Source organism: Canis aureus, chromosome 32, assembly GCF_053574225.1.
Source record: "Canis aureus isolate CA01 chromosome 32, VMU_Caureus_v.1.0, whole genome shotgun sequence".
NCBI lineage: Eukaryota > Metazoa > Chordata > Mammalia > Carnivora > Canidae > Canis > Canis aureus.
Window position 1 is genome coordinate 13,182,144 of NC_135642.1, and position 17,207 is coordinate 13,199,350.

At 43.0% G+C, this 17,207-nt stretch overlaps 1 protein-coding gene across 3 annotated transcripts; it reads right to left on the reverse strand.

Moving 5' to 3' along the window:
- Positions 1-115: 115 nt before the first annotated feature.
- NDUFAF1 (NADH:ubiquinone oxidoreductase complex assembly factor 1) lies at positions 116-16,060 on the reverse strand. Of its 3 annotated transcripts, none has more exons than XM_077880692.1 (5): positions 15,905-16,060; positions 12,287-12,935; positions 8,083-8,268; positions 865-939; positions 116-342 (listed from the first exon to the last, which is right to left on the reverse strand). In XM_077880692.1, the coding sequence occupies exons 2-5, from the start codon at positions 12,860-12,862 to the stop codon at positions 193-195; spliced, it is 987 nt and encodes a 328-aa protein (XP_077736818.1). In that variant the 5' UTR covers positions 12,863-12,935; positions 15,905-16,060; the 3' UTR covers positions 116-192. The 3 variants fall into 3 exon arrangements, with proteins under 3 accessions (XP_077736818.1, XP_077736819.1, XP_077736820.1); XM_077880693.1 differs by having other exon boundaries at positions 15,785-15,941; XM_077880694.1 differs by lacking the exon at positions 15,905-16,060 and adding an exon at positions 15,579-15,732.
- Between the last annotated feature and the right edge of the window lie 1,147 nt (positions 16,061-17,207).

Consider the following 17,207-nt stretch of genomic DNA (forward strand, 5'->3'; position numbering starts at 1 on the left):
CACATCAGGGCTTGGATTAAGTTACAGTTTAGAACCTAGTTTCATGCTGTGTCTTCTTCCATGTGGCCCTTTGGCAATAGCATTTAGCTTTGTCTCAAGGAATACATACCAGTCGTTGGTTGGAAGATACTTTATTTTGTCCATATCATCATAGATAATACTACTTAATTTGATAGTATAAAATTACCATCTTTATTTAAAAAGTCTTGGATTAAGCTCTGGAGAATTTTCATAGGCGAATTCTTCTGTGTGGGCTGGATCAGTAAACACTCCAATAAAATCTATTTCCAGGAAGAATGGACCATCTACTTTATCAGCCAGGGTGAATCCAATAGAAGAGATCTATATTTAAAACAAACTAATTAAACTCTCATACACTGATACTGTTCTAAGTTTTCAAGTTCTATGAGGTGATTAATAGAATTGGGTCTTTACACTATCAGCCCTTAGCATATATACCCTGTTGTCATATGCTGTAGCAAATCATAAGAGGAAGTGCAGGGCTGATTTTCTACTTCCTCTTCCCTTTCTTTAAAGTAGTGCCACTTAAGACTGGTGAGGACAGCATGGATGCCTAATGGAGGTTCCTTGAAGCCCTCCTGAACTGGAATACTGTTCTGATTTTGAAGCTAAAATAAAATGTAGGCAGCCTGAAAGGATGACCATACTGCAAGTCCTCCAAGATGGGGGTTTGGCTCACAGAATAGGTCTGAGTCAACCTCTGTGTGGGAATAACAGGTGTGGCCTTGATAAGCATTTTCATCTTTCATTTGCCAGCCCTCAAAAATGGACTGAAATCATCCTCAAAGGAGTTCTAGTTCACTAACGATAACAGTTCTGAGTGAAAGTACAGGAAAATGTTACCTTGTCAAGCAAAAGCTGGTATTGGGCATCCCGAATTCTTCCTTGATTAGAGTAGAAAAATTTGGAGAAAGGAATCTGAAAAAAGAAACCATTTACTTCAGAGCTAAAATGTAAGCAAATGAGGCATTTATATGGAATTGCAATGATAAGTTTAACATTTTAATTCTAACAATTCTAATACATGGCATTATGACAAGTGGCTAGTCATTTGGGTCATAGATACAATTTTTTTTTACAATTTTTTTAATGAAATAATAGAAGAAAAAAGATGAAAGCCTTTCTAAGCCAGAAGTCCCAAAGGAAAATACAGTACAATTCAACCTTCCAACAGCAAAAACAAAGGATAAATTAGGGAAAAAATATTTGCAACATTTATGGATAAAAAACTAGTATCCTAAACACAACCTTTCATAGATAAGATTTAACAACCAATGGAGGGGAATCCCTGGGTGGTGCAGCAGTTTAGCGCCTGCCTTTGGCCCAGGGCGCGATCCTGGAGATCCGGGATTGAATCCCACGTCAGGCTCCCGGTGCATGGAACCTGCTTCTCCCTCTGCCTCTCCCTCTCTATCATAAATAAATAAAAATTAAAAAAAAAAAAAACCACCAATGGAAAACATGAGAAAAGGGAGAAACGGACACTTGTATACGACAGATAGGTGTGCAAATGGTACAACTCTTAAGAGAGTGGCCAGCAACTGGGAGACAAGTCTAAGATGGCCCTAAGATTTCTACCTTCTCTGTCCACACACCTTCCAGGTATTCACGCTAACCTCTTATGCTGAGAAGGGACTGTGTAAAGTCAAGTCCCAAAGCACCTGACCTTGATAGAGGGAAAATTATCCTCTGTAGGCCTGACTTAATCAGGTGAGCCCACAGAAGGACTGGCAAAAGATGATAAAAGTATCTCCCTGGGAGAGATTCTTTACTGTTGGCTCTGAAGACAGAGGAAGTGAAATGGCAAGGATTGCATGCAGTTTCTAGGAGCTAAGAGTGGCACTGACAACCAGTACAGAAACCAAGATGTTAGTCCTACAATCATAGGAACTGAATTGGGCCAATAACCAGAATGAACTTGTAAGTGGATTCTTCCCTAGAGCCTCCAGAAAGGAATACAGCCCAGGCAACACCCTGATTTCAGCCTTCTAAGGACCTGAGCATTGGATGCAGCCATACTAAGTCGCAAATCATGACCTATTGAACTGTGAGCTATGGGGCAGCCCTGGTGGCTCAGCTCTTTAGTGCCGCCCTCAGCCCAGGGCCTGATCTTGGATACCCAAGTCCCACGTCAGGCTCCCTGCAAGGAGCCTGCTTCTCCCTCCGCCTGTGTCTCTGCCTGACTCTGTTTCTCTGATGAATAAGTGAATAAAATCTTTAAAAAAAACAAAACAAAACTGTGAGGTATTAAACGTGGGCCATGGGCAGTCCTGGGGGCGCAGCGGTTCAGCGCCGCCTGCAGCCCAGGGTGTGATCCTGGAGACCCTGGATCGAGTCCCGCATCGGGCTCTCTGCATGGAGCCTGCTTCTCCCTCTGCCTGTGTCTCTGCCTCTCTCTCTGTGTCTCTATGAATAAAAATCTTTAAAAAAAAAAAAAAAAAAGTGGGCCATGTGAAGCTAAGTTTATGTTAATGTTTTACATGGAAAACTAATGGCAATATTAAGCAAATCTTGAAATGCTGTAACTTTGACCTACCAATTTCACTTTTTTTTTTTTTAGGAATTTATGTTACAGATAAACTCTCCCAAATACATAAAGATGTAGCTTTCTCTAATTAAAAAAAAAAAAAAAAAAAAAAAAGGAAAAATTAGGGGAACGATTAAGTTGTGGTGCATCCATACAACTGACACTATGCAGCTATTTTCTTAATGCAGATCTACACAGGATACAGTGGGAAGACCTCTCTACAATGTATTAATAAAGATCTAGACAGAATCCACAGTATAAACACAAGTTTTAAAAACACCAAAAAAAAAAAAAAGAAAAAAACCTAATAAACTTCTAGCAATCTGTAACAACTCAGTGTCTGTTAAAAGAGAAATCAACTACAGGATTTCCATATAATAAAAAATACCAAACAAAACAATAAAAAATGGAGAATTCCACAGTAATACGGAAGCTCTCTAGGATTTAAATTTTATTTTACTTATTTTTTAGAGGGGTGGAGGGCAAAGGGAGAGAGGGAATTCTATGAAGGCTCCTTACCCAGCTAGACTCAATCTCATGACCCTGAGATCATGACCTGAGCCAGAATGAAGAGTAAGGCACTTAACTGAGCCACATAGGCACCCCTAGGATTTAAACTTTAAAAATAATAAGCACAGGGCAGCCCCGGTGGCACAGCGGTTTAGCGCCGCCTGCAGCCCAGGGCGTGATCCTGGGGACCCAGGATCGAGTCCCACATCAGGCTCTGCATGGTGCCTGCTTCTCCCTCTGCCTGTGTCTCTGCCTTTCTCTCTCTGTGTCTCTATGAGTAAATAAATAAAATCTTTAAAAATAATAAGCACAGAAGATGCACACAGCATGCTATTTTTATTTTTGAGTGAAACAAAAATTAAAATAAGATTATGTACTCACATTTGCTTTATGTGCATAACGAAACTGCCAAGTTACACAAGAAACTACTCAAAGTGGCTACCAATAGAGCGTGGGCAGGAAAAGGGTAGACAGGGACATGAGTGGGAGTGAGACTTCTCACTATACATCACTTTAAATTTTGATTTTTGAACCAAAAAGAATGAATTTTAATATTTTATTTATTTATTTATGAGAGACACACACACACAGAGAGGCAGAGATACAGGCAGAGGGAGAAGCAGGCTCCATGCAGGAAGCCTGACATGGGACTCGATCCCAGGTCTCCAGGATCAGGTCCTGGGCTGAAGGTGGCGCTAAACCTCTGAGCCACCCAGGCTGCCCAAAAAAGGAATTTTTAAAAAAATGTGTTCAGGTTATCACCAAAAGCACCTGTTGACATAAAAACTCAATTCAAAACTGATTCCAGGGGATCCCTGGGTGGCTCAGTGGTTTGGCGCCTGCCTTTGGCCCAGGGCGCGATCCTGGAGACCCGGGATCGAATCCCACGTCGGGCTCCCGGTGCATGGAGCCTGCTTCTCCCTCTGCCTATGTCTCTGCCTCTCTCTCTCTCTCTCTCTCTCTCTGTGTGACTATCATAAATAAATAAAAATTAAAAAAAAAAATAAAAGATTCCAACCCACCACTATGCAAAGATCACACTGTTTACACAACAGCTTTATTTTATTTTTAAGATTTTATTTATCTATTCATGAGAGACCCAGAGAGAGGAGAGAGAGGCACAGACACAGGCAGAGGGAGAAGCAGGCTCCATGTGGAGAGCCTGACGCGGCACTCGATCCCGGGTCTCGAGAATCACACCCTGGGCCAAAGGCAGGCGCTAAACTGCTGAGCCACCCAGGGATCCCCTCAATACACAACAGCTTTAGATGCAGTCATATCCAGGGGCGCCTGGGTGGCTCAGTTAAGCACTGGACTCTTGGTTTCCACTCAGGTCACAATCTCAGGGTGGTGAGAGTGAGTGCTGTGCTGAGCCCCGAGTCGGAGTTGGACACGGACACCGTGTCAGGCTACCTGCTCAACATCAAATTTACTTGAGATTCTCGCTTCCTCTACCCCTACCCCTCATGCTCACTTGCTCTGAATAAATCTAAATAAGTTGATAAATCAATAATAAATAAATATGGTCACATCCTATCTCACCTGCTCCCTTGATTCCTGTCAAACAAACCTGGAGGAGATTCCTCCCCCCATCAACTTCTCATTTTGCATCCTATGTTGGCATTTCATCTACCTCATTATTCAAAACATTTTGGAAATAGAATCAAGGCTACCAGCTTGCCATTCAAGGAGCATGTGTCACATCCCGCACTATCCCCTCAAACTAATCTCTTCTTGTCTTTGACGTGTAATTCTATAAGACCACTGTCTACACCAAGGGAAATGGATTTTTTTTTTAGCTGGAGAATAAAGCTAAGAAAGAACATTAAATCTTACATTAAAAGAAAAGGATGAGGGCAGCCCCGGTGGCTCAGCAGATTAGCGCCACCTTCAGTCCAGGGCGTGATCCTGGAGACCCGAGATGGAGTCCCACATCGGGCTTCCTGCATGGAGCCTGCTTCTCCCTCTGCCTGTGTCTCTGCCCCCACCTCTCTCTGTGTGTGTCTCATGAATAAATAAAATCTTTAAAAAAAAAAAAAAAAAAGGATGACCAGTTGCTCTCTACAAGTGACAGTAAACTATATAATTTTCCCATAATTTTCCTATTTTCTATAATTAAATAGTTGAGCATCTTGCTCCTACAGGAGAATTATTACTACACAATTATTCAGGGAGAAGTGAAAAGCAGTTAGTAACATTTAATTAAAAACTTCTTGGGGTACCTGGGTGGCTCAGTCAGTTAAATGTCTGCCTTTGACTTAGGTCATGATCTCAGGGTCCTGGGATCAAGCCCCACTTTGGACTCCCTGCTGAGCAGGGAGTCTGCTTCTCCATCTCCTTTTGCCCCTTCCCACTACTCATGCATACTCTCTCAAATAAATAAAATCCTTTAAAAAAATAAAAATCTCATGACTACACTTGTGGTGTTGACCACTGAGTAATGTATATAAATGCTGAATCACTATTCTGTATATCTGACACTAATGTAACATTGAACCTCAATAATACTTCAATTAGAGAAAAATCTCTTCCCCAACACTTTCCCTCAATAATTTAAAGAGCTGTTCCAAACAGCTATTCTTTCCAAAGATTAAGATTATATGTATTTTCAGGGAAGAAATTGTTAACTATTAATGGTAATAATACTACAGAATAATTTGACTCTGTGCAAAGCCCTTAAAAATGTACATATAATTTATTTTAGGAATGTTATTTGTAAGAATATCTCCTAAGAAAATAGGGATATTTACTTCAGAATTTGGTACAACACGGATGCCTGGGTGGCTTGGTGGTTGAGCGCCTCCCTTCTGCCCAGGGCATGATCCTGGAGTCCCACATCAGACTTCCTGCATGGAGCCTGCTTCTCTCTCTGCCTGTGTCTCTGTTTCTCTGTCTCTTTCTCATGAATAAATACATCTTTAAAAAAAAAAAAAAATTGGTACAACAGTGAAAAACTCTGAAAATAATTTAAATGTACAATAATAGAGGATGAACTAAGTAAATTCTGGTCTACTTATATAGTAAAATAAAGTGATGTAAAAATAGGGTCGCCTGAGTGGCTCTGTTGGTTAAGCATCTGCCTTCAGCTCACGTCACCATCCCAGGGTCCTGGGATCGAGTCCTGCACCGGGCTTCTTCCAGGGAGCCTGCTTCTGCCTCTGCCTAGGTCTCTGCCCTTCTCTGTGTCTCTGATGAATAAATAAATAAAATCTTAGTAAAAAAAAAAAAAAAAAAAGTATAAACAAAAATATTAAGGTACACACCAGAAGTATTTTGCCTCTGAGTGGTGGTATTACATTTGTTTCCTTTTTGCTGTTTTTCAAATTTTCTATATGAAATCCCTGTTTTCGTAATTTAGTATATATATTATTTATATACAAGTGTTACATAATAATTTTTTATGTATCGTTATTACTGCAGAAATCTGTATCCAGTACTTATTGCCTATTATATGCTAGGCACTGTTGCAGGTGCAGGGCAAATAGCCACAAACAATACAGACAAGATCCTTGCTCTCAGAATTTACAGAATCTATGCTCCAGTGACAATAAACAAAGGGAAAAGTTAAGGAACAAAATAATTTTACCTAGTAAGTCGTTTCATGAAAAAAATTAAAAAGAGGGGCGCCTGGGTGGTTTAGTCGGTTTAGGTGTCCAGTTCTTGATTTCAGCTCAGGTCATGATCTCAGAGTCATAAATCAAGCCCCCGTCAGGCTCCCCGCTCAGTGAGGAGGCTGCTAGAAATATATTCTCTCTCTTCCCCCTGCCCTCCCCCTCCTCTCTTAAATAAATAAGTCTTAAAAAAAAGAAACAGGGTAATGTTACTCAAAGTGACTGGGTTAGAGGGTGTAACTCTAGCTACAGGGGTCAGGCTTCTCTGAGGTAAATTTTGAGCTGAGGGGTGAGTGACAGGAAAGAGGAGAGGAAGCAGGTGAAGATACGAGCACACAACACCAGCAGATACAACACGAAGCACAAAGGCTCTGAGATGGAGGTGAGCTTGTTAGGTATGACACACAGAAAAGGGGCCAGTATGGAGGAGGGAGGGAGGCGGGGAGACGGAGGATAAAGACAGAGGTCGGATACTGTAGTCCCAGCAGGCCGTGTTGAGGAGTTTGGGCTCTATTCTACTTGTAAGGGGAAGCCACTGGAGGGTTTTAAGCATGTGAGTGCTGTAATCTGCACTATGCATTAGATCATCTCTGACTGCTGTATAGAGAGTGGATTTTAGGAGGCAAGAGAACAAAGGAAGTCAATAAAGGAGCCGCTGTAGTAATCCAAAGGCCTGGACTAGGGTGACAGTGGGAGAGACAGCCAGAAATGGTCAGACTCTGGGTGTATTTCAGAAGTATAGGTGACAGGATTTGTTAACAGGCTATTTGTGGGATGAGGGAGAAGGGATCCAGAATGACCCACAGGTTTAACTATAAGCAAAATGGGGACTTTCCTTTGATCTTCTGGATTAAAAACCTTCATTAGGCAGAAAAAAAGAATGGGCAGTTGAAATTCATTTCCTGAATTTCTACTTATTTTCCTCCAGGTTTTATATATATATATATATATATATATAAAATATATATATTTTAACTTCTCAAAGCTTCTTCTCACAAAGTATTATATTACCAAGAAGTAAATTAAAATTTCATGATTGTAAAATATCAAGTATTTATTGCTCTTAAGGGAGCTTTTCTACTAGGCTAGGAGTACTAGCTTAGTAGAGTTGCCTGGAAGAGGGGATACGGCAGAAACTTAAACATCTATTTCGCCCAGAGCAGAGATGTACCCGTGACTTAGCATGGACCAGGCCACAGCCTTATCAAAAGTATTTACTGGTTAGGAAACTAACATTTATATTAAGGAAAGAAAAACTCAATTATATAAATCTCACCCCTAAGTCATCTTCCTTCTTTCCCTTTCCACACCTTCCAAGAGGGATTAATAAGGAAAACAAAGGAACCAAACTACAGAATAACCATGATCTCAGAAGACTTCATTTTCATTCACAGTAAAGACTTGTGCTGTTACCTTGACCTCCTGCCAGTAGGGACCCCCACGGGTGAACATGAAGTAACTGTACATCTGATTCTTCCTTTGCACTATATCCGTGTCCTCTCGGATATTCACCATCCAAGGCCGACCATCTCCACGTACACGGAGATACAGAGTGTTGAACTGGGACCAATCATAAGCCCTCTTTCTCTCAAAAGGGCCCTAAGGTACAGAAAGGAAAATTAATTTCATCTCATTTTCCACTATTAGCAAAATGTGAGTCAACATCTTTTTGCAGCATCAAAAGGATCCACTACGCATTTTTCTGTCTTTTTGGCTTTCTACCACCATAAGAAGGCAGATATATCTGGTGACTCTTATTTTAATACAAAATACTGACACAGGGATCCCTGGGTGGCGCAGCGGTTTGGCGCCTGCCTTTGGCCCAGGGCGCGATCCTGGAGACCCGGGATCAAATCCCACGTTGGGCTCCCGGTGCATGGAACCTGCTTCTCCCTCTGCCTGTGTCTCTGCCTCTCTCTCTCTCTGTGAGACTATCATAAATAAATAAAAATTAAAAAAAAAAAAAAAAAAAACCAAAATACTGACACAGTTTTATGTTTCTAAGGTAATGTTCAAGACATGATTGGCCCAGGACAGTATTGATGTGTGGCAGGCACTCACTTGTATCAATGAATGAAAATGAATTATTATATATACCTTTTTTCCCCCCATCCTATGAAACATGAGTGCGCATGACAGCTGCCTTCCCAGAAATCAGAAAACTATGAAAGAGCTCAAGTTTTAAAACTGCTATTTTAGGGGCACCTGGGTGGCTCAACCAGTTAAGTGTCTGCCTTCAGCTCAGGTCATGATCCCAGGGTCCTAGGATCGAGCCCCAAGTTGGGCTCCCTACTCAGCAGGAGCGTCCCCTTCTCTCCCTCCTTCTGCCCCTCCCCCTGTGCACTCTCTCACTCTCTCTCACAAATAAAATCTTAAAAAAAAAAAAAAAAAAAAAAAAAAAAAAAAAAAAACTAGGGGATCCCTGGGTGGCTCAGCAGTTTGGCGCGTGCCTTTGGCCCAGGGCGCGATCCTGGAGTCCCGGGATTGAGTCCCGGGATTGAGTCCCGGGATTGAGTCCCGGGATTGAGTCCCGCGTAGGGCTCCTTCTGCCCCCCCCCCCCCTCTCTCTAGGTCTATCATGAATGAATGAATGAATAAATAAATAAATAAATAAATCTTTAAAAAAAAAAAAACCCTGCTATTTTATAATACCCACTGAAAACTTACCTTAAGCACTGTACAGGCATAATTTCATCTTCACAGCCCTATGAGATACATACTTTCATTGTGCTCCATCTTACAGATGAAGAAACTGAGCACTCAACTAGGCAGTGGTAGATCCAGTGCCATTTAACTCCAAAATCTGTATTTTTTTTTCCAGAGACACATACACACATACACAAACACACACACACACACACACACACAAAGGGAGACAGAGGCAGAGGAGACACAGGCAGAGGGAGAAGCGGGCCCCATGCAGAGAGCCTGATGTGGGACTCGATCCCGGGTCTCCAGGATCACGCCCTGGGCTGCAGGCGGCGCTAAGCCACTGTGCCACTGGGGCTGCCCCAAAATTTGTATTCTTAACAACTACCTATACTGTCTCAGGAGAAGTGAATTGTAGTATTAATTAACAAAGGTGTTTGTTTATACCAATCGCAAAAATAATCTGATTTCAAGAATACTCACATATGAACTATTATTTACTAGCTGTCTTTTTAAATTTTTTTTTTTAAAGAGAGAAAGTCTGCACACACCGTACATGTGAGTGGGAGGGGAGGGAAGAAGAGGAAAGGGGGACGGAGGAAGACAGGCCAACTTCACCCTTATAATCTGAGACGAAACCAAGAGTCCACTGCTCTACCAACTGAGCCACCTAGGTGCCTCAACTAGCTGTATAACCTTAGTCAAGTTACTAAATCTCCCAAAGCCTCAGTTTCCTCATCTGTAAAATAAGGATGACCATACCTTAGAGGATAGTTGTGAGGAATTAAAGGGATGTATATACGTAAATGTATATGAAGTAGCACAAGGACTGGCAGGGCACACTTAATAAATTTTATCACCTATTTGCAATACCCCCCAGGTGTATCTAGCTATAGAAGTATTTTCTACTGTGGAATGACCAATCCATTCTGTGGATTTCAGGTACTGAAACACAAACACACACACCCTTTGTACGCATAGGTCTCTGAAAGAACACATACCTTTCTTTCTCATCTGGAAGGAGGGAGCCTAAGACCATCCCTATCATTTGCCTTTCTCTGTAAAGCACAATGCCCAAGCAAATACCCCAGGGCTGTGGCCGAGGCCAGGCATGGAAGCTTGTCCAGGCAGCCCTGGAACAACACCTCAACAGCAAATTTGCAAAAAGCCGTAAGTTGATGATGAGACAAAGAAGCCAATCTAAGTAACTGTGGAAAACTGCTCTGATTAGAAACTATAAGGCTAAAGACAAAGAAACTATATATAAACACTATATTCTGGTTGGTAAAATGGTTTCTCACAGAGTTATGGGCTAAAAGTTCTGAAACTGCTTCCTACATACACTGGGGATGAATCAATAGGTAAAATGATGGCAAGTGATGGGAGACAGATTTCTCACTATCAGAGAAGAAAATTATAGATAAGAGGGAGAAGCCCAGAATGAACCACATGGTACTACTGGATTAGAGTTCGAGCACAGTATAAACTCATATTTAGTTTACTACAGATATAGAAATAATTACAGACATGTTTCCAAAGGGTTGGTACACATCCCTGTATTTCCTGCTGAGGCCACTGAGAGGTCCTGGAAGTAATGTCAACCCAGTAGCAACAAACAAACCAGTGCCTAGATCTCCAAAAAGAAGAATCAGGGCTTTTTCAAGAAATGGCTAATTCTATGGAATTTTCTACAGAAAATACAAGATGTGCTTAGAGCATATCTTGTAGTGCAAGAAAGTACTAAAAAACAAACAAACAAACAAAAAAATGGAGGCATGTCAAAGGGACAAAAGCCAACCTGAAAGAGCTGCCAATTGCCAAAGCTGGAAGAATCTGAACAAAATAAAAAACATAGTATTGGATTATAACCAGACTTTTGAGTCCATACAAAATGACTGCCTAACTAAATAAAAAATGTGGGAGAAAAAAATTTTCCTCTTTGAAGAATCCCAAATAATTTATGTAAATTCCACCCTTTCACAAGATACAACTTAAACCCATGCCCTACCCCATGCCTTGAATGTAGGATGCACTTACTGACTTGCTTCTACAGAACAAAGTATGAAAAGAAGGGGAAATAGTAACTTAACAATGGAGTACCCTGGCAAACACTATCTTGGCCAGGTGATCATGGCGAACACATTCGTGTTAAGTCATGTTGGTAGCATGTACCCAATAGGAGTGATGAGAAGGGTATTTCAACTCTGTGGTATTCTATCTAAAAGCCCAGAAACCCAGTCTTACAGGGAGAAAAACATCAGAAAATCCCAAATTGAGGGTCAGTCCACAAAATACCAGACTAGAATTTCTCAATCCTCATGAAAAATAAAGAAAGACTAAAAAGCTATCACAGACCAGGAGACTAAGGAGCCTAAGGAAACATGACAACTGGATGTAATGTGGTGTCCCAGATGGGCTTAAGCAGAAAAACTAGTGAAATCCAAATAGTGTCTGGAATTAAGAGGAATGCGCCAATGTTGGTTTCTCAGTTGTGACAAATGTATTACATCAATGTAAGGTGGCAAGAGTTGGAGAAGATGAATGAGGGGCATATGGAACTTTCTGTACTATCTGTACAATTCTTCTGTAAAACTAAAACTATCCTAAAATAAAAAGTTTACTTAAAAAAAAAAAAAAAAAAAGCAACAGGCTGAACCTACATCTGCTCTAAGGAACCTCTGGCCATCACAGGGTGTGTGGCCTACTAGGGAAATCTCCCCAAATCAACTGTTTAAATGTCTGACTTCTCAGGGCTCCTCAAACATAAGAACGGCCCCATTCTGGTTCTCAGGAACCACTTCCCCCTTATGCTTCTGCTTTACACATGTGCCCAGTAGTTACTTAACCCCATTCACAAATGACCTGCCAGGTGTGTTGATTTACAGAAACAAAACCCATATGCTACGGTTCATGCTACAATGAAATTCACCCCAGTTCACTAGAAAACAGGCTCTGGGGCTTCACTTACCCTTGGAATCCTGGATATCATTGCACAGTACCCACTGCGGCCACTTTCCCCGTCCTTAGGTGCCTCAGAGCTCAGAGTCCCATAGAGCAATGCACTCTGATTATTCCTGCCCATTTTCAGGAACACTTCACTTCTGCCTCCAATAGTCTTATCAGAAGTCACCATCCACTTATCTAAATCTTCTTTTCCTCGGAACTGCCAGACAACCTTGGCTTGTTCCAACAAGACCTCATGCAGAGGGCGGCCTTCGGGGCCTATCCAATGATTCACAATATCATCCTTCAAACGCCTAAACTGGTCCTTTATTTCATCTTTAATTGCTTTATCAAAACTAACTAAAGGCTTCTCCTCAGGAGAGGTTATATCCAAAGCAGCTTCTCTCTGGTGATGTCCCTGCAAATCTCCTTCAGAATTCCTCTGAGAGGAGGTTTTGCCAGGAGCAGCTACAGGCTTCTGAAGACTACTAGAACAATAGTCTACAAAATGAGTACCCAAAAATGGACATGAGGCAACATTTGGCTTTGGGCATTTTCTGAAAATATAAGTACCATTCAGAAATTTGAGAACCAAAGCCATGGTACGATAAAGTCCAAATGTAAATTTCTCCCTGGGCTATAATGGAAAGAAGCTTCTAACACCACAATTGCACCTAGAACAGAAAAGACATTGAACAGTTACCATGGTAGCAATGAATGCATCACAATTTCAAATGCAACACAGATTGCGTTGTGAAATTCAGCAACTTATTTTCTAATTCTGTAAACATTTACCCAGAGCCTATTATGAGCAGAATATTGTTTGTGCTGTACGTGAAGCATCCCACTGCCTTGTGAAAAAACACCAACAGGCAAAAAAACAAAGACCCCCTTCACAGAGTTAATTATTGACCCCAAAATAATTCAGTTATGCACTTCATAAGGTTGTGTCAATCTTAAAGCAAATTTTGACGCTGGATTTTTTTTTTTTTAAGATTTTCTTTGAGAGAGAGACAGACAGACAGACAGACAGCATGAACAGAGGGGAGAGGGAGAAGCAGGCTTGGCAGGGAGCCTGATGCAGGACTTGACTCCAGGACCCAGGGATCATGACCTTAGCTGAAGGCAGATGCTTAACCAAGTGAGCCACGCAGGCACCCCTGATGCTGGATTTTTAAAGAAATCAGTGATTCCTAAAATAGAATATTCAACTAATTCGCTCCAGATCTAAGCTGACAACACTTTAGGACTTCATCTATAAAAAGAGGGACTAGAAAAAAAAAAAAAAAGAGGAACTAGACTGTGTATTGTATGTGGAGTCAGAAAACGTGCCCACTTATTAGGTTATAAGTATATTGAATACTGGCAATTTCAGACTGCTAAACCTAGTCAAGCTCTTTATCCTCAGGTAAAGCTACTGATCTTCTGAAGTCTCCATTTCCTTGGGGGTAAGGCTCTGTTAACAACTCCTCTACCTACCTTAAAGGATTCTTCTGAAGATCAGATGGAATGACAGCTCTAAGAGCATTCTCTGATCAAGTCTGATAAAATCCCCATGATTCTTCATGTTTAACAAGCTGCTAGTCCAAGATCCACAAAGATAGAACCTAAACAACATTAACACTAATACCACATTTAAATACTATTTTGATTATCTTCAAACCACCTGACATGTATTATCTCATAAGACAAGACAACAGGTGAAGTGACTTGCCTAAGCTCACAATACTAATCACTATGGAGGCTAGAACTAGAACCCTAGCCTGAAGTCCTTCTACTACATGCTCCTGCTTCTACACGTAAAATATCAGAAATATAAATTCTATAGCTCTAATAAAATAACAACTTTGGCTAAATAGTCATCTTTCCTACTTACTCCATCTACCCCTAAAAGGAATAAAATATGCAATGTCAAGTTCTCTGTCTTCCTCCTGTCTTGGCCCAAAGACCAGGAGAGAAGAAATACAAAAATTCACCCACTAGTCAGAACATGGCACTAAATGACTAACTAAAGAGGACACTGAAAACAAAAACAGAAAGCCTTGGGATCCCTGGGTGGCGCAGCGGTTTGGCGCCTGCCTTTGGCCCAGGGCGCAATCCTGGAGACCCGGGATCGAATCCCACATCCGGCTCCCAGTGCGTGGAGCCTGCTTCTCCCTCTGCCTATGTCTCTGCCTCTCTCTCTCTCTCTGTGACTATCATAAATAAATAAAAATTAAAAAAAAAAATGGCACCCAGACCACTAAACTACAACACAAAGGTGGTCAACCTTCTAGAATGCCTCTGCTCCCTCACTCCCCACATTAGATCACCACTCTCTTTTCTCAACTACTGTACTCCGGGCTTGCAGCCACCACCCCTACAACAGGTTTCTTGCTCAGCCAGAGTCTCCTCCTCCTCTCTCCTCCCCCATCCCTGATTCCATGCTCATTTTAATAAAATCTTAAAAAAAAAAAAAAAATATGGGTGCCTGGGTGGCTCAGTTGGTTAAGCATCTGTCTTGGGCTCAAATCATGATCTCGAGGTCCTGGGATCAAGCACCATATCAAGCACCCTGCTCAGCAGGGTGTCTGTTTCTCCCTCTCCTCTGCTTCTCCCCCCTTGTATTTTCTGCTCTCTCAAATAAAACATCTAAAAAAAAAACAAAGAAGAAGAAGCAGGGAGAGGATACCTGGGTGGCTCAGCGGTTTAGTGCTTGCCTTCAGCCCAGGCCGTGTTCCTGGAGTCCCGGGATGGAGTTCCACATCCGGCTCCCTGCACGGAGCCTGCTTCTCCCTCTGTCTCTCATGAATAAAATCTTTTAAAAAAATAAAGGAATTTGGTAAACAATAATCCCATAAAACGGAATTTGTACAATCATAAAAAAAGATTCTCATGAGGGCAGCCTGGGTGGCTCGGCGGTTTGGCGCTGCCTTCGGCCCAGGGTGTGATCTTGGAGTCGCAGAATCGAGTCCCACGTCGGGCTCCCTGCATGGAGCCTGCTTCTCCCTCTGCCTGTCTCTCTCCCTCTCTGTGTGTCTCTCATGAATAAATAAAATCTTGTAAAAAAAAAAAAAATCTTAAAAAAAAAAAGGATTCTCGTGAGCCCCATTTGTAGGCTACACTACTACGTGGCAAATAAGGAATCAAAATTGCATATATACTAATATTACAAGCATCAAAGTGTACCAAAAAAAGATGTAAGGGAGAAAAAAGCTTAAAGTCGTGTATATAGAATGATGGGATTATGAGTAATATATTCAGAGTATTTCCCAAGCCCTCGGTAGAGCTGTTACTTCTCTAATACTCAACAAATATAATAGGTTTCGTAGTTTTACCAATAACCATAAAGTAAAACGCGGGGCCGAGGTTGGCCAAGTCTGACCGCAACGTAACCCGGAGCGAAGAGCGCAGCCTCCGTCGAGGTTGCACGAGCAGGGCCTACGAGGCGCCCACAAGGCTCGAAGTACAGCTCGCCGGCGCCTCCCAGCAGCCGTGGGAGAGGCGATCAGGGGCAAGGAACAGGGGTCCAAGGATACATCACCGGAGGTCACACAGCTCTAAGAGGCAAAACCGGCTCCCGGCCCCGGTGTTTGACTCCCGGTTCGACTCGGGGGAGCGGCCCGGGCGGTCTGCCGCGGCGAGGCGACCCCTTGGCCCTCACCTGCTGGGGCTGTGCTGCCCCCGAGACCCCGCGCGCCCACAGCCGGACTCCGCCGCCGGCGCCCCCCACTGGCTTCCTCCCGGTCCTCCACTTTCCCCGGCCGGGTGCGCCACGTTCCTCGTGCAGGTCCATCTGCTTTTCCAGTCCGGCCGAACCAGGCCTTACGGCTCTAGCGTTCCGCCGACATACAGGCGGGAGAAGCGTAACAAGGTTCCCAGAGTCCGGCGAATTGAGGCTTTTGCGACGCCGGTGGCAAAAGCCTCGGCTACGACCCCTTCCAGATGGTTTCTGCTCTGAGCAAGCGGGAGGGAGAATTTAGATGAAGCTTTTCTCCTCTTTCTGCATCCCTTCCTCAGGCTGCAAACTCCACCTCGCATGTTTCAAATAGGACCTCGATGCTGCTAACGTCCTTGGGACCTCGGGCTCCAGGGTCCCCGCGGGCCGCCGCTCCCCGCAACCGCCTCAGAGGACCCGACCCCCTGGAGCGGCCCCCCGCAACCCCGCCCAGCGGGGCCGCCCACCGGCAGGCCCTCTGCGGCATCTTACGCACACCTCTGTTTAAGCACCTTCAACACCGGATCTGAAGTGTTCATTCGCTTCTCACTCCCTCTGCCACGCGGTGAGCTTCTCGCGTCCAGAACCGCGCTGTTCCCTCGTAAGAGTAGGAATTAAGCTCTCAGCTACCATGTGAATGAATTGCAGCCCCTGGCAGCTAACTCCCTTCTTCTCCAGGGTTCGGAAAGACACTGGCATTTCCAAGTTTCTCCACCACTTGTTTCCATGCCACCACCTCTTCTTTCTTGAAATTCTGCCTTTGACTTTTCTGGACCCTACACTTGCCCGGTTCTCTTTCTTACCGTCTCCAGCCTTCTCCCAGCTGCCTCCTCCACTGACTCTCTTCCTACGACCTGAAATGTGGGTTGTCTCCAAAGCCCAGATTGTGCCTTCCTCTTTTCTTGTTTCAAATATGAGTTATATACAATTTTATCTCCTTCCCTAAATCCCAGCATATATTTCCAACCTTTCTTGATAGCAGTTCCAGCTGAGGGATACAGCACTGGCATCTCAAATGCTCTATATCTAAAACTGAATGTATCACATTTACCTGCACTAACTCCTCTTATAGTCCCTGTTTCTGTAAATGCCCACATCCTTCTAAACTGGAAATCCTTGCCTTAAAACCTTTTTTTTTTCCAAAGAAGGTATACTTATTCTTAAGATCTTATTTGAGAGAATGAGGGGAGGGGACAGAGGGAGAAGCAGACTGAGCTCCCCAGAGCCCCCCCCCCCTCTTAAAACCTTT